Source organism: Equus przewalskii, chromosome 15 (assembly GCF_037783145.1).
Source record: "Equus przewalskii isolate Varuska chromosome 15, EquPr2, whole genome shotgun sequence".
Classification (NCBI taxonomy): domain Eukaryota; kingdom Metazoa; phylum Chordata; class Mammalia; order Perissodactyla; family Equidae; genus Equus; species Equus przewalskii.
Window position 1 is genome coordinate 36,600,321 of NC_091845.1, and position 25,989 is coordinate 36,626,309.

Here is a 25,989-nt window from a genome sequence, read left to right on the forward strand (position 1 = left end):
GTCCACACATTGCATTTCATTGATATGTCTTTTAATCTGTAAATTCCCCTCTGTCTGTCTCTTTTTTTTTTCATCTTGTAGTTTATTTGTAGAAGAAATTGGGTTTGTGCTAGTGTCCCACAATCTGGGTTTTGCTAATTGCATCTCTTTGCTGTAGTTTAATATGTTCTTTTGTCCTTTGTAGTTCCTGTAAATTGGTGGTTCGAGCCAGAGGCTTGATCAGAGTTAGATTTAGATTTGATCCTTGACCCCTCCCTTTGGCACAAAAACTGACTTCAGAGGTGATATATGGTCTTTCATCAGGTGGCATGTAATATCTGGTAGTTTCTTTTCATTAATAGCTATTGATGCTCACTACATTGATTCATTAAAGAGATGTAAAATAGTGATAGTTTAATTTATTATTCCTTGCTCATTTACTAGCTGGAATACTTCTATATAGAGAAACTTTGCCTCATCCAATATTTGGTTACTTGTGGTACAGTTTTTTGTGTTTGTTTGTCTTGTTTTATTTTTTGTTTTTTGAAAGGATAAAAGCTAGATATTTTTCCCCTTCATTTACCAGTTTTCAAAATAATGCATTGGTTTACTAATATCCTCCAACATTTACCCAATTGTTTGTTTGTTTTTATATATCATTAAGAACTACTAGATTTAAACATATTACTGAGTTTTAACCCATTGCAGTTATTGTCCTTATTGATGCTTATCTTGTCCCAGGCCAGCTGCTATCTTCTTTTGACATGTCCATGATAAGAAGTCATTGATAGATTCTTTACTGTCTACTGTTCGAGATATACCAGACTCATCTTGTGCAGACTGGGAGTCAGCCATTTGCCAAGAAGCTACTGACATTAGTATTTGAAATCAGTATTACAAAACTATATAGGGGTATACTGCTGCTGGATTGGTTGTCGTTTCCAGGATTTTCAGTGGACAGAGCTAGGAAATTGTGTGTGTATTTTATATTTAAAGATAAAATACATAATAAGTTCGTACTCATACCCTGAGTTGAGATTCAAGGCTACAAATTTTTTATTTAATGTCCTGTTTTAACATCTGTATCTCTTTTTCTATTATGATGAAAATCTCGGTTCTCAAGGATACCACAGGTAATGGAATTAGAATGTCACGTCTACTCATTTGCTTTATTCCACCTAATTCACAACTATCTCAACATAACAGTCCTTACTCTGCCACCAAAAATATGATTACTGAAAACACTTGAAGTTTTTTCCAGTTTTTTCTTTGTCAACAGGATATATATATTTCATTAGAGACGTGGTGACTTCCATATTTAACAAATCACTTGGAATAGTCCTTTTCTTGTGATTATGCTACCAACTGTATACAAATTTAGGTTCATTTATTTTATCCATTTAACATTAAATCTCTTTCTATAGGCAGGAAGAGTGGCATTTCTCCTAAAAAATCAAAATACATGACTCCAATGCAGCAGAAACTGAATGAAGTCTATGAAGCTGTAAAGAACTATACTGATAAGAGGGGTCGCCGCCTCAGTGCCATATTTCTGAGGCTTCCTTCCAGATCTGAGCTGCCTGACTACTATCTGACTATTAAAAAACCCATGGACATGGAAAAAATTCGAAGTCACATGATGGCAAACAAATACCAAGATATAGACTCCATGGTTGAGGACTTCGTCATGATGTTTAACAATGCCTGTACATACAATGAGCCTGAGTCTTTGATCTACAAAGATGCCCTTGTCCTACACAAAGTCTTGCTTGAAACTCGGAGAGACCTAGAGGGAGATGAGGACTCTCATGTCCCAAATGTGACCTTGCTGATTCAAGAGCTTATCCACAATCTTTTTGTGTCAGTCATGAGTCATCAGGATGATGAGGGAAGATGCTACAGTGATTCCTTAGCAGAAATTCCTGCTGTGGATCCCAGCTTTCCAAACAAGCCTCCTCTTACTTTTGACATAATTAGAAAGAATGTTGAAAATAATCGCTACCGGCGGCTCGATTTATTCCAAGAGCATATGTTTGACGTATTGGAAAGGGCAAGAAGGATGAATCGGTATGTTTTCAAAGCCATTTCTTTTTGAGAAAGTATGATATTTAAGGCAAAACGGAAGAAAAAATTCTACTTTGATGTACTATTTTAGTTGAGGTATGTGATTACAGTTGAGGGGATGCTGTTTTGAATTCTGATTAGCCAAGACTTCTAGAGAGCAAGTATATTCTTTGAGGGAGAAAAGGCATACTACTAAATCACCTATAGGGACAATGAGAAGAAGGAGTAAGACAAAATTAAAGATCTGTTCAAAAGCATAAGCTCTTAAAATATAGCCTTTCACAGAACATGTTCTTTTAAAGGATAAAATGCTTATAATTAGAAGTAGTAACATGATTTTATTTTAGAGTTTGAGTTCAATCCAAGCATGCTTTAAATAAATTAAAATAGCTCTAAGGTATTGATCTCTAAGGTTAAAATGATTTAAATTTGATCACCATTTCAAGTACCTAAAAGAGCTTCTTTTGTTTTAATCTCAGATTTCTTGCTTTAAGTGACTTCTACAGACATTAAATGTTCTTTTTTTTTTTTTTTTCTAAGATTTTATTTTTCCTTTTTGTCCCAAAGCTCCCCGGTACATAGTTGTGTATTTTTAGCTTTGGGTCTTTCTAGTTGTGGCATATGGGATGCCGCCTCAGCATGGTTTGAGGAGTGGTGCCATGTCCACGGCCAGGATTTGAACTGGTGAAACCCTGGGCCGCTGAAGCAGAGTGCGCGAATGTAACCACTTGGCCATGGGGCCAGCCCCTTGTTTGTTTAGTTTTTTTTTTAAAGATTTTATTTTTCCTAAATGTTCTAAAAGAAGCAGTCAAATTTAAATTTCCATCAAACTTAAATTCCTTTCTAATTTTGCTCTGTGGTATATCTTTGCCACACAATGATAGTATACTTAATTGATAAAACATTTTCAATTCAGCAATAACAGTGTGTCTTCTCTGTGCTCTTGGAATCACTTGGGGCAATATAAAAAGTTAAAGATACAAACTCTGTCTTCCTGGAGCTTACGGTATCATACTGAGAGCCAGACCTTTAGGCAGTGGGTGTGAGGTAGTTCCCACTGGGGAATCTGTGAAGCCTGCATTTGCTATGGATCTTGAGAGGAGAATTAATAGTACTTTTGCTGTACCTGTTAAGCACCTGCTCTTTGTAAAGCACCATGCTAAGCACTTTATATAGGTAATCTGTAACCCTTATAATAGCCATTCTAGGTAGGTGATAATCTTCCCTGTTTGTGTAAGAAGAATTGCACAGACAGAGGCAAGTTGCCCAAAGTCACACAACTAGTAAGTTGGCTGGCTCATCTTGTTCCCCACTGTAGAGGGCTGCTGCTGAGCCAGTCACCAAGACACCATTCATGGAGAACAGCCATGAATGATAAGCCTTGGGTTCTGTGCTCTAAGAGCTTGAAGTCTGATGGTTGGCACAGGACCTATGCTTAGGGAAAAATAATTCCAGGCATGAGACAACATATAACAACTTAATATTTAGTAAAGATGGTGGAGTAAGGAACTCTGCACTGGAGTTCTAAAAAGGCAAGAAGCATCAGAAGAATGGGAAAATGGGTGGGATTCAGATAGGCCAAGCAGCATAAGTAAAAGGCATAGGGTTAGGAAATGTATATGGTGTGTTCAGGAGACAGGTGGCGTTTGGGTCAGATTGGAGAGGCCCTTGAGTGACATATTTAGGAAATAGTCCTTATTCTTCAACAGTAGAGAGAGAGAGAAAGAGAAAGATGGGGGGACATCTTGCAGTCAAAATCTGCATTTATTCGTTTATTATTTTCATTTATTCAACAAATATTTATTGAGTGTCTCTGCCAGTTATGAATATGTTCTGGTTGCATGGGATACACCAGTGGACAAAACAGACAAAGCCTGCTTTCATGGAGCTTAGACTTCCGTTCTTGTTCTCAGTTTACTTAAATAATTGTGATGTCTAAAGTCACTCCTCTCCCCGCCGCCCATCATATCTTGGGGTTAGTTCTGTGAATCTTCCAAAGTTCATTTGTCTCTTAGATTGTTAGCAACTTCGTTTCTGACAGCTTCGCTGAAGTTTGATACTCTAGTGGTGGGTGTCAGCAGGAGGCCAGCTGGGCTTGCTACATTGCCACAGTCCCTTGACCAGAATGTCTTCATAACTGCTGCTTAGACTTTGTCTGTGGTTATCTTATGAATAATTTTTCAGGCCTGGTATTCTTAGTAGAATTATATGTAAGCCTCCCTCAGACCATAGTGGATTAGAGGTAGTAATAAAATTTCTTTCAGTCTAAATTCTGAAGTTTATTTTGTCTAGTCCTCTGATTTTATAAATGAGGAGAATCTTTAAAAAGTTTTCAGGGGCCGACCCTGTGGCTGAGTGGTTAAGTTCACGTGCTCTGCTGCGGCGGCCCAGGGTTTCGCCAGTTCAGATCCTGGGTGCGGACATGTCACCGCTTGTCAGGCCACGTTGAGGCGGCATCCCACATGGCACAACTAGAAGGACCTTCAGCTAACCTATTACAACTGTGTACTGGGGGCCGGGGTGGGGGTGGTTTTGGGAGATAAAGCAGAAAAAAAAAAAGAGATTGGCAACAGTTGTTAGCTCAGGTGCCAATCTTTAAAAAAATTTTTTAAATTTTTTTTAAAAAGTTTTGAATATGACACAGATCTTTTTTTTCTATTTTTTACCATGTTGCCTCTGCTGGTTCCCCAGAATTATGTAGTTATTTCTGGGAGACTAAAATGAACACTTACTCTGAGACCTGTAACCATTAGAGGATGCCCTGATAACTTTGCAGATTAGGTTTACATATTCACTGAGTCCTACTAGCCTAGAGGAACAAGATATAGATCCAAAGAGAAGAAAGTGGACAATGCCTAAATCTTTTGTTACAATTTTATATAATGTGTTGTTCCTTCAATTAAGAGAAAGTAAAAATTAATCCAAAGATGAGATGCAAGTAAGTGTTACACATGGTATGGAGCCTTAATATAGTCCTTGATTCTGGAAGCCCCCTTGGGATGCCACAATCAACTGGTGCATGTGCCACGTTTCTCCCCAGGAAACTGTATGAGGCCTTTCCTTTTACATGGGCTGTACACAGAGTGAGCATTAAAGAAAAGGAAACTGTGGGGCCAGCTCGGTGGACCAGTGGTTAAGTTCACCTGCTCTGCTTTGGTGGCCCAGGGTTTTGCCAGTTCAGATCCTGGGCGGACATGGCACTGCTTTTGAAGCCATGCTGAGGCGGCATTCCGCATAGCACAACCAGAGTCACTCACAACTAGAAGATACAACTAGGTACTGGAGGGCTTTGGGGAGAAGAAGAAGAAGGGAAGAAAAAAAAAACATTGGCAACAGATGTTAGCTCAGGTGCCAGTCTTTAAAAAAAAAAGGAAACTGGTGGGCATGATGCTCACCAAGGTAAGGTGATGCTTCAGATTCTGTTCTAACAAATTTTGAAGAGATACCCTTAGAACTGTACAAAAGTACCCTTGCATCAATTCACATGTTAAAGAAGTGTTTAATAGAGTTTAACATATAATTAAAGTGTTGGGAAAAAACAGCTTGTGTGCCAGTGTATACTCTTGATGCCGTTACAGGACAGATTCTGAAATATATGAAGATGCAGTAGAACTTCAGCAGTTTTTTATTAAAATTCGTGATGAACTCTGCAAAAATGGAGAGATCCTACTTTCACCGGCACTCAGCTATACCACAAAACATTTGCATAATGATGTGGAGAAAGAGAAAAAGGAAAAATTACCAAAAGAAATAGAAGAAGATAAACTAAAGCGAGAAGAAGAAAAAAGAGGTTGGTTTCTTTTCATTTTATTAAATATGAAGACATTGTATTCTGTTCTAGTTGGTCTCATAATTAACTGTGGGGAAGAGTCTTGTTTGTGTAAATGGGACTCAGGGTGTTGATTCTTTCAAAATAGATATGGTGAGATGGAAATGTTTTTATCATTATCAATTTAATCATCAGACTGGAAAAGATAGGAAGTTACATGTGACACAGCTGTTATCCTAGTATTTTGGGAACAGAGTTAATTAATTCACAAGTGTGGAAGCTTAATACCTCTTAATACTATTGGTAGATAAAAACCTCAGGGGCCCAGCCTGGGCTGAAAGCATTCTCAGCAGTGAGTGCATAAAGGTTCTGCCCCATCATTCAGTAGCATGGCTTTCTTTGTACAGACTCTGGGTCAGATAAGTAGATATTTTGGTTGAACCACATAACTAGGAGGAAATTTTTATTGTATCAACCTAAAAGTGTTACTTTGAGTCACTTGCCAGAGTTCAGAAATATTTTGACAGTGGTAACTTTTATTAGAAATTTGATCATTTCTGATGAAGTTCAAATTCACATAGATACCTAGAATACATGACTTTCCTGGAGTTATATTAGTTGTTAGCATCAGTCAGCTCCTTAGGGTTTTTTTCCTTAGGCAGGAAAACAAAATAAGTTGATTTGAAGCAAATTCTCATAAGCAGTGGCATATGCAAAAAAAGAAGACAAAGGAACCTGTTTGGTGAGAATACTAATTTTATCAGCATAGGGCTAGCTGCAAAAACCAGCAGCTTTATTGCCAGAGGGATGTACTCATTCAGGATGGTGAGTGTTGTGAGGGGAGGGTGAGGAAGGGGGTCCCTGTCTTTGCCAGCTAAAAGTGGTTGATGCAGAAATAAACGAGTAAACCTGCAGCTTTGCTAGCCTGACCTGACAGTTGGGGTTGAGGACTATCCTGGAAATTAGCCATAGAAGGGCTGAGATAAGCTCTCCACACATTCTCGGCTGACTGGAAAACTACGAATGTACAAGGGAGATGCAAGAACATGGTGAAAAGCAAAATGCAAGGGATATTTGAAAGTTGATTACAACTTTGAATGCATCCCCCAAGCCACATATGGATCAATCAGCAGAGGGTGAATCCTTCCTTACATGTTTGAGATGCTTGAGTACAATCTTCACCTAAATCGTTGACTGACCCTTAGCTCTGCAGACTTAGGAGCAACCCCTCATGTCGTGTGTCCTAGTATACTTGTAATGGGAGTCTCAGAGAAGAGAAAGAAAGGGGGAGAAAAATATTTGAAGACATAATGGCTGAAAACTTTCAAATTTGATGAAAAACATTAACCTACAGCTTCAAGAACACCAAATAAGAAAACACAAAGAGAACCAAATCTAAATACATCATAATCAAACTACTAAAAGAGAAAATCTTGAAAGCAGCAAAACTGCTCGTCATGTCCAAGAAAACAGTCATATGATAATGGCTTATAAGAAATAATGGAGGCCAGAAAGCAGTGGAATGACATTCAGAGTGCTGAAAGGAAAAAAACTGAACGAAGAGTTGTGTATCCAGTGAAACTGTCCTTCAGAAATAAAACTGAAATAAGACATTCCCAGATAAAAAACAACTGAGAGAATTCACTGCTGGCAGGTCTTCTCTATAAGAAATACTAAAGGAAGAGTTTCGGGCCAAAACAAAATGACAACAGATGGTAACTTGGATCCACAAGAAGGACTGAAGAGTACTGGAAATGGTAAATATGTGGGTAAATATAAAAGACTGTATTTATTTCACTTTTCTTAATTTCTTTAAGAAACATTAGGTTGTTTAAAGGAATAATTACAACACTATTATTAGGTTTATAACTTATAGAAGTAATATATGTGACAGTAATAGCACAAAGGAATGGAGCTATATTGGAACAAAGTTGCAGTATTTAGTGAAATTAAGTCAGTATTAACCTAAAGTAGATGGTGACAAATTAAAGATGTGTATTGTAATGCCTCTGAAAACAAATAGCAAAAAACATCAACACAGAAATTAAAATGATACCCCAAAAATATTTGCTTAACACAAAAGAGGGTAATAAAGGAGGAAAAGAGAAAAAAGAGACATAAGACATAAAAAATAAATAGCAAAATGGCAGATATCAATTCAGTCATATCAGTAGTTACATATTGTAGATAGACTAAATGCTTCAATCAAAATGAAAAGATTATCAGACTGAATTTAAAAAATAAGATCCAACTATATGCTGTCTATAAGAGACTCATTTTAGATTCAAAGACACAAATAGATTGAAAGGAAAAAGAGGGGAAAAGATATACCATTGCAAATAGTAACCGTAGTGAGTTGGAGTGGCTGTATTAATATCAAATAGACTTTAAGAGAAGAAATATTACTAGAGACAAAGAGGGACATTTCAAATGTTAAAAGGGTCAAGACATTGTGAACATATAATGCTTATAAATGTATATACCTCTAACAATAGAACCTCAAAATACATGAAGCAAAAAGTGACAGAATTGAAACAAGAAATCATGCAACACTATAGTCTCAATACTCCTTTCTCAGCAATTGAAAGACCAACTAGATGCAAAATCAACAAAAATATAGAAGACTTGAATAGCACTGCTATGGACTGAACGTTTGTGTCTCCCCAAAATTCATATTTTGGAGCCTAATCTCCAATGTGATGGTATTTGGAGGTGAGACCTTTAGAAGGTGATAAAATTTGGATGCTGTCTTGGAGGTGGAGCTACCACAATGAGCTTGGTGCCATTATAAGGGGATGAAGAGCCAGAAGACAGCTGTCTATGAACCAGAGAGTATGCTCTCACCAGACACAGTTCTGCTGGCACCTTGATCTTGGACTTCCCAGCCTCCAGAACTGTGAGAAATGAAAGTTTGTTGTTTAAGCCACCCAGTCTATGGTGGGTTTTCTTATAGCAGCCTGAACTGAATAAGACAAGGACTGTCAACCACCTTTACCTGATACGTGTAAAAACGCTACACCCAGTGACTGCAGAGTTCATGTTCTTGTTGAGCATGCATGGAACATTATCTAGGATGGACCATATGGTAGGTCATAAAACAAGTTTCAGAAAATTTAAAAGAACTGAAATCATACCAAGTATGTTCTCTGAGTACAGTGGGATTAGATTAGAAATCAGCAACAGAAAGAAATCTGGAAAATCCCCAAGTATTTGGAAATTAGGCAGTATACTTCTAAATAACCCATGGACCAAAGAAGACATCACAAGGGCAATTAACAAATCTCAAACTGAATGAAATGAAAACACACATGTTAAAATTTATAGGATATAGCTAAAGTGGTCCTTAGAAGGAAATTTATACTTTTAAACACATATTTAGAAAGGAATACAGATCTAAAATAAATCTATGCTTCTACCTCAAGAAGTTAGAAAAAGAGGAGCAAATCAAACCCGAAGTAAGTAGAAGAAATAGTAAAAATCAGAATGGAAATCAGTGAAAGAGGAAACAGAAAATGCCAGTGCTATACCGAGTATGACATTGGGACCACCCATGTTGTTTCTACTGACAAAATTTTGTATACTTGAAATTTTTTTTTTAAGTTGAAACTTTTCCTGGCAATGCAAAATTAGTGACAGCTGTTCCTTGAATTACTCTAAAGTGGTTCTCAAAGTATAGCCTCTAGGCAAGCAGCAGCAGCAGCATCTGAGAACTTGTTAAAAATGCAAATTCTCTGGTCCCACTCCAGATCTACCAAGCCAGAGACTCTGGAGGTGGGAGCCAGCAGTCTGTGTTTTAACAAGTCCTGTAGGTAGTTCTGATGCACACTTACGTCTGGGAATCTCTGGTCTAAGGCCTTGAATTTAATGAGTGGAAGAGCAGGAACTTAATGGCACCTGCCTTTCTCCTTGGTGGATTAGCAATGATGTGTGAACCCATTACCTGTTGCGGTGATGGATTCTAGAGAAAAAGCAGTACTGATATTTTAAAGACTATTGGTCACTGCCCTTGATTGATCCTTAGCTACCAGAAAATATTTCCAATGACTTAATTTATGAAGAAGACCTATGGTAGAAAAGCAGAGCCACATAAAGAAAAAGACAGTAGGAGATTTTCATTCCTATCTCATCACTGTGCTTATCTCATGAGCTTAGGGCCCTTTGCTGACTCGAGGAAAGGGAGCCCTGCTACATGGAGCTGCTTTCTGAGGCTGCCAGAGCATCCCTGTTAATACCTCTTTTTTCCCTCTAACTCAGAGACTATATTTCCCATCATTATGACTAGAAGTGGGTAAGAAGTAGTGCTTTGCCTTAGAATGTGAAGTCAGCACTGGAAGGACTGAATAGGAAAGGCTATAGAAGCAGGGTACTCTGAGGGTTATTGTAACTAGTTATTTCTAGTCATGAGAGAACTGTAGTCTGCTTCACATCATCCTGTGTCAGGTTACATTATGAATATTAAAATACAGCAAAACACCAGAAAGTAGGATAGTGATTGTGTATGTCAGTCAGCCCTGTCTGTCTTTAAGCCATAAGAGGAGGTTTCTTAATAATCACTGGAAATTGAGGGAAACTAGAAGATTTCACATACTGTGTTTTTCTATTAAATACCAGAACTAACTACTCATACAGGGCTAAGTAAGCAAAGGTAAAACAACATAGAGGCCTTTCACTTGAACATGGCAGATTGTACACAAGCTTCTACTGCTATTCCTTCCCAAAACACCTTTAAAAGGATGGGAAGAGGATTTTAAAACAAAACAAAAGACATAAACACAAAAGCATTCCCCTCCCTCAAAAAAAAAAAAAAAAAAAAAAGAAAACAATGGAGTAGGTGATGGCAGTTAAACTTTGGAAGGTAGAAAATGGATGGAAAGTTGCTAATACTGGCTTTAATGCCAGCATCAGATGAAGACTTTAAGCAGGCCAGTTCCTTTCTAGAATGGTATGGGGATTAGAACACCAGATACTCCTGAAAATGGGGGTGCAGATCACTCCCCAACCCTTCCTGTAACTGTCCTAAAGAGTCTAGACTAAGGGACACCAGGTAGACCTAAGGGTAGGGATACAATTCTGAAGAGGTAGGTTGTGAAAAGATTTATACTAAATGGACCCCTGGCCCTCTTAACTACTTAACCTGTAGAATGCTGATAGTCAGGCTCATAGTTCTGAGACAGGAGATTTTTCTTTTGAGAAGTGGACCCGGCAATGAGGAAAACTATACATAATATCATCTGGAGGTCACCAGTGAAATCCATCAGGGTTAGCTCTGTGTTTGTATAGAGAGCGTCTAATCAACTTTTTTAGTGTTTCACTTTTAAATAGGAGCAGCGGGTATTTATTTTAAATAGGACCAAATTGTTTAAGGAAAATCTCTCAGATGTAAGAGAACAAAACAAAAATAAAAAAGGACCTTGGAGGAAACAAAAAAAGTGAAAGCAGGAGAAAATGTTTTTTAGAAAACTAAATTAAAATTTCGACTTTCAGAGAGATGACAAGCTATTGCACCCATAAAATAAAAATAGGAGGCCATAAAAAATAAACATTCACAGAACAGAAAATTTCTTGCAAATTAAAAATATGACAAATCCACAGAATGAGAGAAAGAATGCACAAATCGTATATCTGATAAAGGTCTAGTATCCAGAATATATAAAGGATTCCTACAGTTCAGTGACAACAAAACACAATTCAAAAATGAGCAAAGGATTTGAACAGATAAATCTCCAGAGAAATTATACAAACAGCCATAAGCACATGAAAAAATGTTCAGTGTCTTTAATCATTAGGGGAATGCAAATCAACACTTTAGTGAGATACCACTTCATACCCTATATCCAGAAAAGGGGGAAATAACAAGTGTTGGTGAGGATATGGAGAAATTAGAACCCTCATACATTGCTGATAAGAATGTAAAGTGGTGCCTCCACTATGGAAAATAGTTTGGCAATTTCTTAAAAAGCTAAATATTGAATTACCGTATGATCCATTAGTTCTACTCCTAGATATATACCTGAAAGAAGTGAAAGCAGGAACTCAAACAGATACTTGTATACCAGTGTTCATACCAGCATTCTTCACAATAGCCAAAAGGAACAATCCAAGTGTCCATCAACAGATGAAAGGATAAACAAAATGTGGCATACAGTCAGACACCAATTTATGACATTTTAGTAAACAACGGACTGCATACTCAACAATGGTCCCATAGGATTAGTACCATATAGCCTAGGTGTGTAGTGGTCTAAGGTTGGTATAAGTACACTCTCTGATGTTCACACAAGGACAAAATTTCCTAATGATACATTTCTCAGAACTTATCCCCATCATTAAGCATCACATGACTGTATAAATACAATGGAATATTAGTCCACCATAAAAAGTATTGAAGTCCTGACACATGCTACAACTTGGATAAAGCATGAAAACATTATGTTAACTGAAATAAGCAAGACACAAAAGGACATTTTATATGATTCCACTTATATGAGGTAACTAGAACAGCAAATTCGTAGAGACAGAAAGTAGATTAGAGGTTACCAGGACTGGGAGGAGGAGAGATGAGGAGTTATTGCTTAACGGTTGCAGAGTTTCTGTTTAGAGTAAAGAAGAATTTTGGAAATAGTGGTTATGGTTGTACAGATTGTGAATGTAATTAATACCACTGAATTATACACTTAAAAATGGTCAAAAATGGCAAATTTTATGTAATATATATTTTACCGCAATTTTTAAAAATTAATAACATACCAAGAACTATTGAATTCTACACTTTAAATAGGTGAATTGTGCAGTGTGTGAATTATATTTCAATAAAGCTATTTAAAAAAATGATAGTGGGGGGATAAGATTGATGTTGCTTAAGGGTACGAACTTGCAACAAGTGTGGTAAATAAGCCATAGAGATCTAATGCACAGTATAATGAATATAGACAACAATATTGTACTATAATTTTGTAATGTGATAGATATCACTGCAATGGCAACAGTATATAAATGTATCAAAGTAACATACTGTACAACTTAAATTTACACAATATGTCAAATTTATTCAATAAAAAAGTTTGTTTTTAAATGATAGCAGAAAGGAAATATTTAGAAAGGGATTAGAAGATAAAATTGAAGAAATCTCCAAGGAAGTAAAACAACCACAAAGAGAAATAAAGAAAGAAAAAGATAACTAAAAGATAAACCCAGGGGCTGGCCCCGTGGCCGAGTGGTTAAGTTCGCGCGCTCCGCTGCAGGCGGCCCAGTGTTTCGTTGGTTCGAATCCTGGGCGCGGACATGGCACTGCTCATCAAACCACGCTGAGGCAGCGTCCCACATGCCACAACTAGAAGACCCACAACGAAGAATATACAACTATGTACCTGGGGGTTTTGGGGAGAAAAAGGAAAAAAATAAAATCTTTAAAAAAGAAAAAGATAAACCCAGGAGGCCTAGAATCCAAATAACTGCAGGACACACTTCTGCTAAGCTTTCTGCCACTATATTAGGAACCCCATTCCTTCACTTTCCAGTACCATTTTCTTCATTCCTTTCTGAGCCTTCAGCTGCCAAGTCTTTAATGCCCATTTCTCTGCTAACAGTTTAGTCAGGGCAACCTAGGCTTTTTCTGTCAAACTCCTCAAAATTCTTCCAGTCTCTGCTTACTACTGAATTCCAAAGTCACTTCCATATTTTTTAGATATTTGTTACAGTAACACTTCTCTACCAGGTACCAAAATCTCATTTAAATATCATCAGCTTAAAAATCCAAAATATTATTTAAATCATCTAAATTAGGTGTATGGGTGAGGCTGTGGGATTTATCCATCCTGGGACACAACTCCTCTCCATCTGTGGACTTGTGAAACTAAAGAAATAAATTCTCTGTTGCTACAGTATAGTGATGAGTTATGAGTAGGATAACAGGTAGAGACATTTCCATTCAAAAAGGGAGAAATGGAAGAAAAAAGAGTCATCAATTCCAAGCAATTTCAAATCCAGCTGGGCAGACTCCATTAGGTTTCAAGGCCTGGAAATAGTCCTCTGCAACTCAACACTGCCCTCTGAAGCGTCCTTTGTCATGAAAGGTAGCACATGTTTGCGGCTGAGTTGTTTTATCAGTTCCTGTCTCTAGAATTTTTAGGTTTAACAGTCTTCTTGCATTTTGTAGTCCTTCTGTCCCTTTCCATCCAGTTGACAGTATTCCTGCTGGTATAAAATTCTCAAGAATCTTGTGAATCTGCTGCATGTGTCACAGGGATTCATTTGATTAATCAACTACTAGAAAACGTTTTCTACCAAAATTGGCAAAACTTTTTTAAAAATTATAACACCAGTGTTAGAGAGGGAGTGGAGAAGCAGATTCCTTTTAGCCAAACAGTGAGGGACTTAAATTGACATGGACTTTTGGGGGTCAGTTTGAAATATGCATTTAAAAAACATTTGAAATGCTTGTTTTCAGCTGTTCCATTTATGGAAAATTATCCCAAGGAAGTAATCAAAGATATGGGCAAAGCTTTATCCTCAAAAAAAAAACTATGGTGTTTTCAAATGATGGCTTGTACAGGAGCCATTAAAAAGTCTTATTTAACAAAAATAGAAGTCCTGAAAAGCATTTAGTCTCAGGGGAAAGGTTTATGATATATTAAGTGTATACATATATAGTTTACAGTATATTATATGTATATGTAATACAGTATATTATATTTCCATATTTCCTCAATTCTAAGATTCTATTACTTGTGACATATCCATGTAATAACTGTTAGGGGAAAAAAAATTCAGGCATTAAGATGGAGAGGATGTACATATGAAACTATCTCTAGGATTATGTGATTTACAAGTGACCTGTTTTCCTTTTTATACCTTTCTGTATCATCCAGAATGACTACAAGGAGCATATGTTATTATGGTGATTATTTTTATTCTGTAGTTCCTTTGTTTATTTATGTATATATTTAAATTAATGGCAGTTGGTTGTAATTCAAAAAGGCAATTTTGAGTAGAGGCTGTTGGGAATGTGGATATCATACTATTTGTCCTGAATCCTGCCTTTGAATGTCTAGAAAAGAATTAAATGTATTAGTATGTGTTGTTTGAATCCTACTTCTGATTCCAACATCCCTTAAATGAGAACTTTTTTCTCTTTTTTACCTAAGAAGCTGAAAAGAGTGAAGATTCCTCAGGTGCTGTGGGCCTCTCAGGCTTACATCGCACATACAGCCAGGACTGCAGCTTTAAGAACAGCATGTACCATGTTGGTGATTACGTCTATGTTGAGCCTGCAGAAGCCAACCTACAACCACATATAGTCTGTATTGAGAGACTGTGGGAAGATTCTGCTGGTAAGTTTGTTTTAAACTGAAGGACAGATTGGTGAGATGTGTCTATTTTACTCCTCCTTGGTCCTCAGGGAAGAAAATTGTAACTCAGACATTTTATGTCTTCCAACAGTAGTTGTTCTACAATGTATCAGTAAATATAATTAAGCCCCCACTATATGAAAAACATAGGATCTAGCAGTGGTAGTTGAATAAAAAGAAATGCAACTTCCTGAAGTCTAGTTGAGACTGATAGTTATTAAAATGCCATTTCATTCACTGATATTTATTAAAAATACACTATGAGCCAGAGGGAGTGACATCAGCATCATGGTGGAGTGAGTTCTTCCCTTAGACTCCACCCCCTAAGATGCAATCAAAAGGACATTCATAAACCAACAAAGGACATTCATACAACACAATAGACATGTGAGATCCACACAGCCATACGTCTGAAGGTGGAAGTGCTGGACCCTACAGGAGGCAGTGGAAGGAGATAAGGGGGTATCCCCTCCCTCCCCCAACCACAGTGATCTAGGGCATAGGACCATGCGTGGCCCTAAGAGGAGAGGGGGTAGAGAGCAGCCCTACACAGGAACACCTTCGCTCTCCAAGTTCCCTCCCAGCCGGTGGGAAAGCTCCATATAGAGGAAGCAAAGCAGTCGCGGGGTCATATTCACAAAGCCAAATAGCCCAGGAGGGCAGATAGCGAGGGCAAAGTGAGAGTGCCCCTGGGATCGCACATGAGAGAAATCGCTCCTCCCCTTGCCTGGCTTATGGGTTCCACCAGTCAGCCAGAGCAAGGGACTCCCTCCAGAGGGCCAGCACATACAGTGTGTAAAGCAGCTGCAGCAAGTGGGCAAATGGAGATGGACTCTGTCAGCATAGCTACCAAAGGTCAGGCACAGCTGCCAAGGATCGAGGCAGGCTCAGATTACACAGCTGCTGCCCCTGCCCCTGCCCCTGCCTCCCCACAGTGGTGGCAGATGGAATCTGAAACCAGGTATTTCTACTATGTAAAGGCACATATCCACCCCACAGAATAGAATGAGGTATATTAGCACTCCAAACCAGAAGAAAAATGACAAGCACCCAGAAATAAATACTGAAGGCACAGAAATTTGCAATCTAAATGATGGAGAATTCAGAACAGCTATCATAAAAAACTCAATGAATTACAAGAAAATTCAGAAACACAGTTCAGTGGAATCAGGAATAAAATTAATGAACAGAGGGAATTTTCACAAAACAGATTCAAACTCTAAAGAAAAGCCTATCAGAAATGTTGGAGATGAAAAACACAATGAATGAGATAAAGAAAAATCTGGAGTCTTTGAAGAGCAGAGCTGATATTATGGAGGACAGAATTAGCAATTTAAGACAGAAATATAGAAATGTGTCAGATGCAGGAGGAGAGAGAACTAAGAATAAAAAGAAATGAAGAAATTCTTTGAGAAATATCTGGCTCAGTTAGGAAATGCAACATAAAGATTATAGGTATTCAAGAGGGAGAAGCAAGGGAGCAAGGAGCAGAGAGCTTGTTCAAAGAAATAATAGCTAAGAACTTCCCAAACCTGGGAAAGGAGCTGGAATTACAAGTAAAAGAAGCTAATAGAACTCCTAAGTACATCCATGTAAAAAGACCTTCTCCAAGGCATATATTAGTAAATCTGGCAGAAGTCAGTGACAAAAAATATTAAGGGCAGTGAGGCAGAAGAAAATAACCTACAAAGGAACCCCTATCAGGCTTTTAGTGGATTTCTCAGCAGAAACCTTACTGGCTAAGCGAGTGGAGTGGTATATTCAAAATTCTGAAAGACAACTTTCAGCCAAGAATACTCTATTCAGTGAAAGTATCCTTCAAATATGATGGGAAAATAAAAACTTTCCCAGATAAAGAAAAACTGAGGGAATTAATCGCCACAAGACCCACCCTACAAGAAATGATCAAGGGAGCCAGTCCCTTGGCCGAGTGGTTAAGTTCACACGCTCTACTTCAGCAGCCTGGGCTTCACTGGTTTGATCCTGGGCATAGACCTATGCACCACTCATCAAGCCATGCTGTGGCAGTATCCCATATAGAAGAACTAGAATGATCCTACAACCAGGATATACAACTATGTAGTGGGGTTTTGAGGAGAAAAAAAAGAGGAAGATTGGCAACGGATGTTAGCTCAGGGCCAGTCTTCCTAACCAAAAGAAAAAATCTTTTAAAAAATCAAGAAAGCCCTCATACCTTAAAAAAAAAAAAAAGGGCAGCTTTACAAAACCTTGAGCAAGGAGCTAAATAGGCAGACAAAGTCAGAAAATTTGCAGCTCTCCATCAGAACAGATTAGCAAGCAATAATAACAGTAAAGATAAAAGGAAGGAAAACATGAAAAATAAATATAATCACTGCATTTTAACCACAAACTCACAACGTGAAACAAAATAAGTTGTGACAACAAAAAGTTAAACTGGTAAGAGCAAAGAGTTAGAACCTGCTTACACTAAGGAAATAAGAGGCTATCAGAAAATGGACTATCTCATTTATGAGATCTTTTATGCAGACCTCACATTAACCAGTAAACGAAAATCAGAATAGAGATGCAAATGATAAATAAGGAAAAAACTGAGAAGACCTACATAGAGAACCATGAAACTGAATTGGCAGTCTCAAATACATGGGACAAGAAACTATGGAAATACAGAACAACAAGAAAACGAGTGATAAAATGGCATTAAGCCAACATATGTCAATAATCACTCTAAATGTAAATGGATTGAGTTCTCCAATCAAAAGACACAGAGTGGCTGGATGGATTAAAAAACAAGACGCAACAATATGCTGCCTCCAGGAAACACATCTCAAGTCTAAAGACCAACACAGGCTCGGAGTGAAGGGATAGAAGATGATACTCCAAGCTACTGACAAATAAAAGAAAGCAGGTGTTGCCATGCTTATATTGGACAAAGTAGACTTCAAGATAAAAAAGGCAGGGAGAGACAGAGAGAGGCAGTATATAGTGATAAAAGGGACGTTCCACCAAGAGAACATAACACTTATAAATATATATATGCATCTAACACAGGAGCACCAAAGTACATAAAACAAACGTTAACAGTGTAAAAGGAGGCATTAATAGCAACACAATAACGTAGGGGACCTTAACACCCCACGTACATCAATGGATAGATCATCCACACAGAAAGCCAACAAGGAAATAGTAGAATTAAATGAGAAACTAGACCAGATGGATTTAATAGATATATATAGAACATTCCATCAATAAACAGCAGAATATACATTCTTCTCAAGTGTACATAGAACATTCTCAAGGATAGACCATATGTTGGGAAACAAGGCAAGCCTCAGTAAATTAAGAACATTGAAATTATATCAAGCATTTTTTTCCAGCTATGAATCCATGAAACTAGGAATCAACCACAGGAAAAAAGCTGGGAAAGTGACAAATGATGCAGAGACTAAACAACATGCTACTGAAAAACCAATGGATCATTGAAGAAATCAAAGGAGAAATCAAAAAACTATCTGGAAATAAATGAAATTGAAAATACACCATACCAACTCAAATGGGATGCAGCAAAAGCGCTCCTAAGAAGGAAATTGATAGCAATACAGGCCTACCTTAACAAGCAAGAAAAATTTCAAATAAGCGATCTTAAATTATACCTAACAGCACTAGAAAAAGAACAAACAAAGCCCAAGTCAGCATAAGGAGGGAAATAGTAGAAATTAGAGCATAAATAAATGAAGTTGAAATTAAAAAAAAAAAAAAAGTAGAAAGGATCAATGAAACTCAGAGCTGGTTCTTTGAGAAGATAAACAGAATTGACAAGCTCTTAGCCAGACTCACTAAGAAAAAAAGAGAGAAGGCTCAAATAAGTAAAATTTGAAATGAAAGAGGAGAAATTACAAAAAATATCACAGAAATACAAAGTATTAGAATGCAATGAAAAACTATATGTTAACAAATTGGACAATCTAGAAGAAATGGGTAAATACTTAGACTCATACAACCTCCCAAAACTGAATCAAGAAGAAACAGAGAATCTGAATAGACCAGTCACAAGTAAAGAGATTGAAACAGTGATCAAAATGCTCCCAAAAAGTAAAAGTCCAGGACCAGATGGCTTCTCTGGAGAATTCTACCGAACATTCAAAGAATATTTAATACCTGTCCTTCTCAAACTATTCTGAAGAATTGAAGAAGATGGAATACTTCCTAACACATTTTACCAGGCCAACATCACCCTGATCCCAAAGCCAGACAAGGACAACACAAAGAAGGAAAACTAAAGGCCATTATCACTGATGAACATAGATGCAAAAATCCTCAACAAAATATTGGCAAACCGAATACATCAGTACGTTAAAAGGATCATACACCATGATCAAGTGGGATTTATACCAGGGACATGGGTGGTTTAACATCTGTAAATCAATCATACCACATTAACAAAATGAAGAATGAAAACCACATGATCATCTCAGTAGGTGTAGAGAAAGCATTTCACAAGATCCAACATCCATTTATGGTAAAAACTCTGAATAAAATGGGTATAGAAGGAAAGTACCTCAACATAATAAAGACCGTATTTGACAAACCCACAGCCAAAATCATACTCAACAGGGAAAAACTGAAAGCCATCCCTCTGAGAATAGGAACAAGACAAGGGTGCCCACTCTTGCCACTCTTATCTGACATCATACTGGAGGTTTTGGCCAGAGCAGTTAGGCAAGAAAAAGAAATAAAAGGGATCCAAATTGACAGTGAAGAAATGACACTCTCGCTGTTTGCAGACAACGTGATTTTGTATCTAGGAAACCCCAAAGAATCCATCGGAAAACTGTTAGAAATAATCAACAATTACAGCAAAGTTGCGGGGTACAAAATCAGCTTACAAAAATCAGTTACATTTCTATACTCAAATGACTAACAAAGAACTCAAGAATACACTCCCATTTACAATCGTGCAAAAAGAATAAACTATCTAGGAATAAATTTAACCAAGAAGATGAGAGACGTATATAATGAAAACCGTAAGACATTATTGGAAGAAACTGATGATAGAAAGAAATGGAAAAATATTCCATGCACACGGATTGCAAGAATAAACATAATTAAAATGTCCATATTACCTAAAGCAATCTACAGATTCAAGGCAATACCAGTCAGAATCCCAATGACATCCTTCACAGAAATAGCACAAGCATTCCTAAAATTCATATGGGGCAACAAAAGACCCCGAATGGCTAAAGCAATCTTGAGAAAAAAACAAAACTGAAGGCATCACAATTGGTGACTTCAAAATATACTGAAAAGCTATAGTAATCAAAACAGCATGCTACTGGTATGAAAACAGGCACACAGATCAATGGAACAGAACTGAAAGCCCAGAAACAAAACCACACATCTACGGACAGCTAGTCTTTGACAAAGGAGCTGAAAACATATAATGGAAAAAGGAAATTCTTTTCAATAAATGGTATTGCGAAAACTGGACAGACACATGCAAAAGAATGAAAGTAGACCTTTATCTTTTGCCATAAGCAAAAATTAACTCAAATGGATAAAAGACTTGAAGATAAGACATGAAGCCGTAAAACTCCTAGAAAAGAACATAGGCAGTACACTCTTTGACCTTGGTCTTAGAAGGATCTTTTCAAATACCATGTCTACTCGAGCAAGGGAAACAAAAGAAAGAATAAACAAATGGGACTTCATCAGACTAAAGAGCTTCTGCAAGGCAAAGGAAACCATGAACAAAATGAAAAGACACCTCATCAACTGGGAGAAAATATTTGCAAGTCATATATCCAATAAAGGGTTAATCTCCATAATATATAAAGAACTCACACAACTGAACAACAACAACAAAACAATCTGATCAAAAAATGGTCAGAGGATTTGAACAGACATTTTTACAAAGAAGATATACAGATGGCCTACAGGCACATGAAAAGATGTTCAACATCACTAATCGTAAGGGAAATGCAGATCAAAACTACATTGAGGGGCTGGCCCGGTGGTGTTTAAGTTCGCACACTCTGCTTCAGCTGCCTGGGGTTCACCGGTTCGTATCCCAGGTACAGACTTACGCACCACTTATCAAGCCATGCTGTGGCAGGCGTCCCACATATAAAATAGAGGAAGATGGGCACAGATGTTAGCTCAGGGCCAGTCTTCCTCAGCAAAAAGAGGAGGATTGGCAGCAGAAGTTAGCTCTGAGCTAATCTTCCTCAAAAAAAAAAAAACTACATTGAGATATCACCTTACACTGGTTAGAATGGCTATCATCACCAAGACAAAAAAATAACAAATGTTGGGGGCCGGCGCCGTGGCCGAGTGGTTGGGTTTGCGTGCTCCACTGCGGCAGCACAGGGTTCGGATCCTGGGGGTGGACATGGCACCGCTCGTCAGGCCACGTTGAGGCAGTGTCCCACATCCCACAGCTAGAAGGACCTGCAGCTAAGATATACAATTATGTACTGGGGGGTTTGGGGAGATAAAGCAGAAAAAAAAAATTTAAAAAAAAATAAAAAAATAACAAACGTTGGAAGGGATGTGGAGAAAAGGGAACTTTCACACTGCTGGTGTGAATGCAAACTGGTGCAGCCACTATGGACAACAGTATGGAGATTTCTCAAAAAATTAGAATTAGAAATACCATATGATGTAGGTATCCTACTGCTGGGTATTTATCCAAATACCTTCAAATCAACAATTCAAAGAGACTTATGCACCCCTGTGTTCATGCAACATTATTCACAATAGCCAAGACATGGAAGCAACCAAAGTGCCCATCAACTGATGAATGGATAAAGAAGAGGTAGTATATATATACAATGGAATACTACTCAGCCATTAAAAAAAGACAAAATCATCCCATTTGCAGCCACATAGATGGATGTTAGGGGTATTATGTTAAGTGAAATAAGCCGGACAGAGAAAGACAACACCATATGGTTTCACTCTTGTGGGAGAGAAACAAACACACAAAGAGAACAGGCTAGTGGTTACCAGAGGGGAAGGGGCTTGGGGGGTGTGCATATGGGGTAAAGGGGCATGTATATGGTGATGGACAAATAATAATGTACAGCTGCAATTACACAATGTTATAAACTATTATGACCTCAATTAAAAAACAAAAACACATCATGAGCCAAATTCTGTAGGAAGTCAGAGATTCAGAAGAACAAGAGGCTCATGTTTTGCCCCTGGCAAAACCACTCTAGTAAAAATCACAGATAAAAAGGAAATTATTATAGAGACATGTGACCTGGCTTAGAATTTGAGGCTTCCTAGAACACTTGCCTTTAACTTGAGATATAGAGAATGAATAGGAGTTAATGACGCCAAAAGCAGGCAGGAATGTGATCGAGGCAATCCATTCTTTCAGCTGTTCATCATGTGACATACCTTTGTATTCCTTCACCTGAGTGCTAAATCTGTCTTTTAGTATCTGTGTACCCTTATTAAAGCACACAGCTTTAGGTGTGTCCTGACCCCAGCAGAGTAGAGCAAGTCTCATCAGCTTCCTCATTCTATATATTATATACGTCATTTAATATGAGGGGGAAGGTAGCATTTTTTAGGTCTCGTTACACTTAACTATTTCAAAGTATTATTTCTTTTAAGATAATTATATTAAGGAAACATGACCTAAAAAGCACAGTGCTAGGTTAGAGCCATGGCAGAATGGATAGAATATTTGCTCATTTTGCCAAGAATGTGATTTCTGTTAATAGTAATTCTCTCTCCCTCTCCTTTTGTTTTTGAGGTGAAAAATGGTTGTATGGCTGTTGGTTTTATCGGCCGAATGAAACATTCCATCTAGCTACACGAAAATTTCTAGAAAAGGAAGTTTTTAAGAGTGACTATTACAATAAAGTTCCCGTTAGTAAAATTCTAGGAAAATGTGTGGTCATGTTTGTCAAGGTAAGAAACTCAGTAGTCTCAAAAGTATAAATCGTACTCTGGGAATAAAATTTGCAAGCACAAAAAATTCATATTTACAAATTAAGAACTCTGTTTTAAACTGTGTTTTTGTTTTGTTTTGTTTTGTTTTTTGTTTTTTAAGCTCTGTCTGTATGGCCATATGTAAAGATTTGGGAAGAAATTAACCTGAACGTGATGGTGAAAGACCATTTGCTGCCTACACTATATAACTATATGCATTTGGCTTAAATTTTTTATATTGCCACACTGATTTTTAAGGATGACATTCTCTGAAAGATCATTATCAATTGCAAGTGTGGTTTTTAGGTAATAAGGTATAGTTTTTGTGTATCTATCTGATACATGTGAGCCCTGTCCAAATCTTTAAGGAACATTACTGCTATATGAAATGCTAATATATTTTCAAATTGGTATGCTAAATGGCATGTATTTAATAAAGCCATTGTATAGCGAGGAAGTACTCCTAGATCTCTAGCCATTTGCCATTTATTGTTAACTGTCAGAAAATGTGAACAGTTTAGCTTTTGTTTGTTCCCTTGGTTGGTGTATGTTTTTGTTCTTTTGATTGATTAGTTTTCATAAAATTCACCTAATTAATTTTATTGTTAAATCCCTCAGGAATACTTTAAATTATGCCCAGAAAACTTTCGAGATGAGGATGTTTTTGTCTGTGAGTCACGATATTCTGCCAAAACCAAATCTTTTAAGAAAATTAAACTGTGGACCATGCCCATCAGCTCAGTTAGGTTTGTCCCACGGGATGTGCCCTTGCCTGTGGTCCGAGTGGCCTCTGTATTTGCAAATGCAGATAAAGGGGATGATGAGAAGAACACAGACAACTCAGAGGACAGTCGAACTGAAGACAGTTTTAACTTGGAAAAGGTATGTAGATACTAGCCACACAGAAAAGAATTTTCCGTTTCAAATATTTATTCCAGAAAATAAAAGAATAAAGTATTTGAATTCAGAATCAGAAAAAGAGCAATAGCATAAAACCGTGGCCAAAGAGAAAGAAGGGAACTGTAAAGGAAAGACAGAGATTAATACATAGAAAACAGAACAGTAGAATTGAAAAGTACCATTTAAAAGTAAATGCAAGCACTAATCCTTTGACAAGTCCAATGAGATAAACTAACTATCCTAATAAAGAAAAAAGAAGAGACTTAAAAGCTCAGACACTCAAAATGAAGAAATTTAAAGACTTGTACATTTCTTTTAATAAATTTGAAAACCTGAATAAAATGAATAATTTTCTAGGATAATACAAAGTACCAAAGTGGAATCAAGAAGAGATATAATACATAAGTGGACAGCAACATGAAGATTTTTTTTTTTTTTTTTGCTGAGGAAGCTTCACTGAGCTAACGTATGTTGCCAATCTTCCCCTTTTTGTATATGAGCCACTGCCACAGCATGACCACTGATAGACACTTGGTGTAGGTCTAAACCCAGGCTGTCGAAGCAGAGCATGCCGAACCCAACCACTAGGATACTGGGGCTGGCCCTGAAGAAATTTTTTAAAATTTCAAAGATCTAACCCCAAAGAGTACTCAGGTTAGGTAATTCCATAGTGAATTCTTTTAACCCTTTAAGAGCTTATACTTATAATTTCGTCTAAATCATCTCAGAGCATGGAGAACAAAGAAAACTTCCCAGTTTGTTTTACAAAGCCAGGATAATCTTGATTCCAAAGCCTGACAAAATAAAAACAACTACAGTTAGTCTCACTTACGAATTTTGATGCTTTGGGAAGTAAGTATTTTTATAAGTGAAATCAAATTAGTTATTTAAGAACATGACCACATAGGAGGAGGAGTTCATTCTAGGAATGCAAGGAGTTCATTCTAGGAATGAATGAAAGGATTATTCAAAATTAGGAAAATTCATTAATACACTTTATTATATTAATAGATAAAAGGAGAAATTATTTGATAAAGTATAGTACCTGTCTTGATTTATTTAAATCTTTACATGGATATTTCCTCAAAGTGATTTTTTTTTAAATTATATTTGTATCTCAAGCCTAAAGCCTATAAAAGAAATTCCCTTTAAAGTTATACACATGACAAAAATGTTTGCTATACCATTACAATTAGGTAACTTTTTCTGAAAGTAGCCAATGTAGGTAGACAAAGTATAGTAGTAAAAATGTTAACAATAAAGAGGCAAGATTATTTTTTTTGCAGATAATGGGGAAGACTTCAGCAAAAGTTTTTGAAAATAGAGAATTCAACAAATAGAAATTTGAAAATCCATGTACAAGTCAGTAGCTTTCTTATATAAACACAACAATAATTCATAAGACTTTTGGAAGTAAAATGAAAATGTTGAATACACTTTAGCAATTGTTAGAAAAATCACATGGAAAAAATATCCGGTTTACATTAACAACAAAATACATTAAGAAATAACTTTAAAAGAAATATATGGAATCTGTGGAAAGAGAAACAGTCTACTGAAGGACATAAAAGACTTGAATAAATCATTTTGGGAACTTGACAAAATTATTCTTGCATTCTTATGAAAGAAGAAATATGTGACAGTCACCAGAAAAAGGAGGAAAAAAGTAACCAAAAGTGCCTTGCCCTGCCAGATATTATTACATTTTACAAAAATACATTAAAAAAAATTGAGATACTAGCTTGGGACTAGTCAGTGCAAGGACTAGGCTTTTCACAATTAAATCCAGAATGTAAAGGTAGTATTTTAAGTCAGCAGGAGAGGACAGATCAAATGATATTGGAAAAACTGGTAGCCATTTTGAAAAAAAAAAAAGAAAAAATACTGAATTCTCCCTCACTTCGTATTCCAAGATAAGTAAGATATAAACATTAAAAAAAAAAACAAGAGTACTAGTTGCTAACATACGTACATTTACTATTATTTACCTATAATTTTTTATTCATT

At 37.0% G+C, this 25,989-nt stretch overlaps 1 protein-coding gene across 35 annotated transcripts in view; it reads left to right on the forward strand.

Moving 5' to 3' along the window:
- PBRM1 (polybromo 1) overlaps positions 1–25,989 on the forward strand; it is a 122,539-nt gene that overhangs the window by 65,773 nt on the left and 30,777 nt on the right. For 27 of the 35 annotated variants that reach the window (XM_008513119.2, XM_070575030.1, XM_070575021.1 and 24 more), the window contains 5 exons: positions 1,404–2,046; positions 5,622–5,833; positions 14,956–15,141; positions 22,904–23,061; positions 23,701–23,964. In XM_008513119.2, the coding sequence (XP_008511341.1) occupies positions 1,404–2,046; positions 5,622–5,833; positions 14,956–15,141; positions 22,904–23,061; positions 23,701–23,964 (1,463 nt within the window). The remainder of the gene's footprint in view (positions 1–1,403; positions 2,047–5,621; positions 5,834–14,955; positions 15,142–22,903; positions 23,062–23,700; positions 23,965–25,989) is intronic. The other 8 variants (XM_070575013.1, XM_070575023.1, XM_070575032.1 and 5 more) reach the window with 1 other exon arrangement.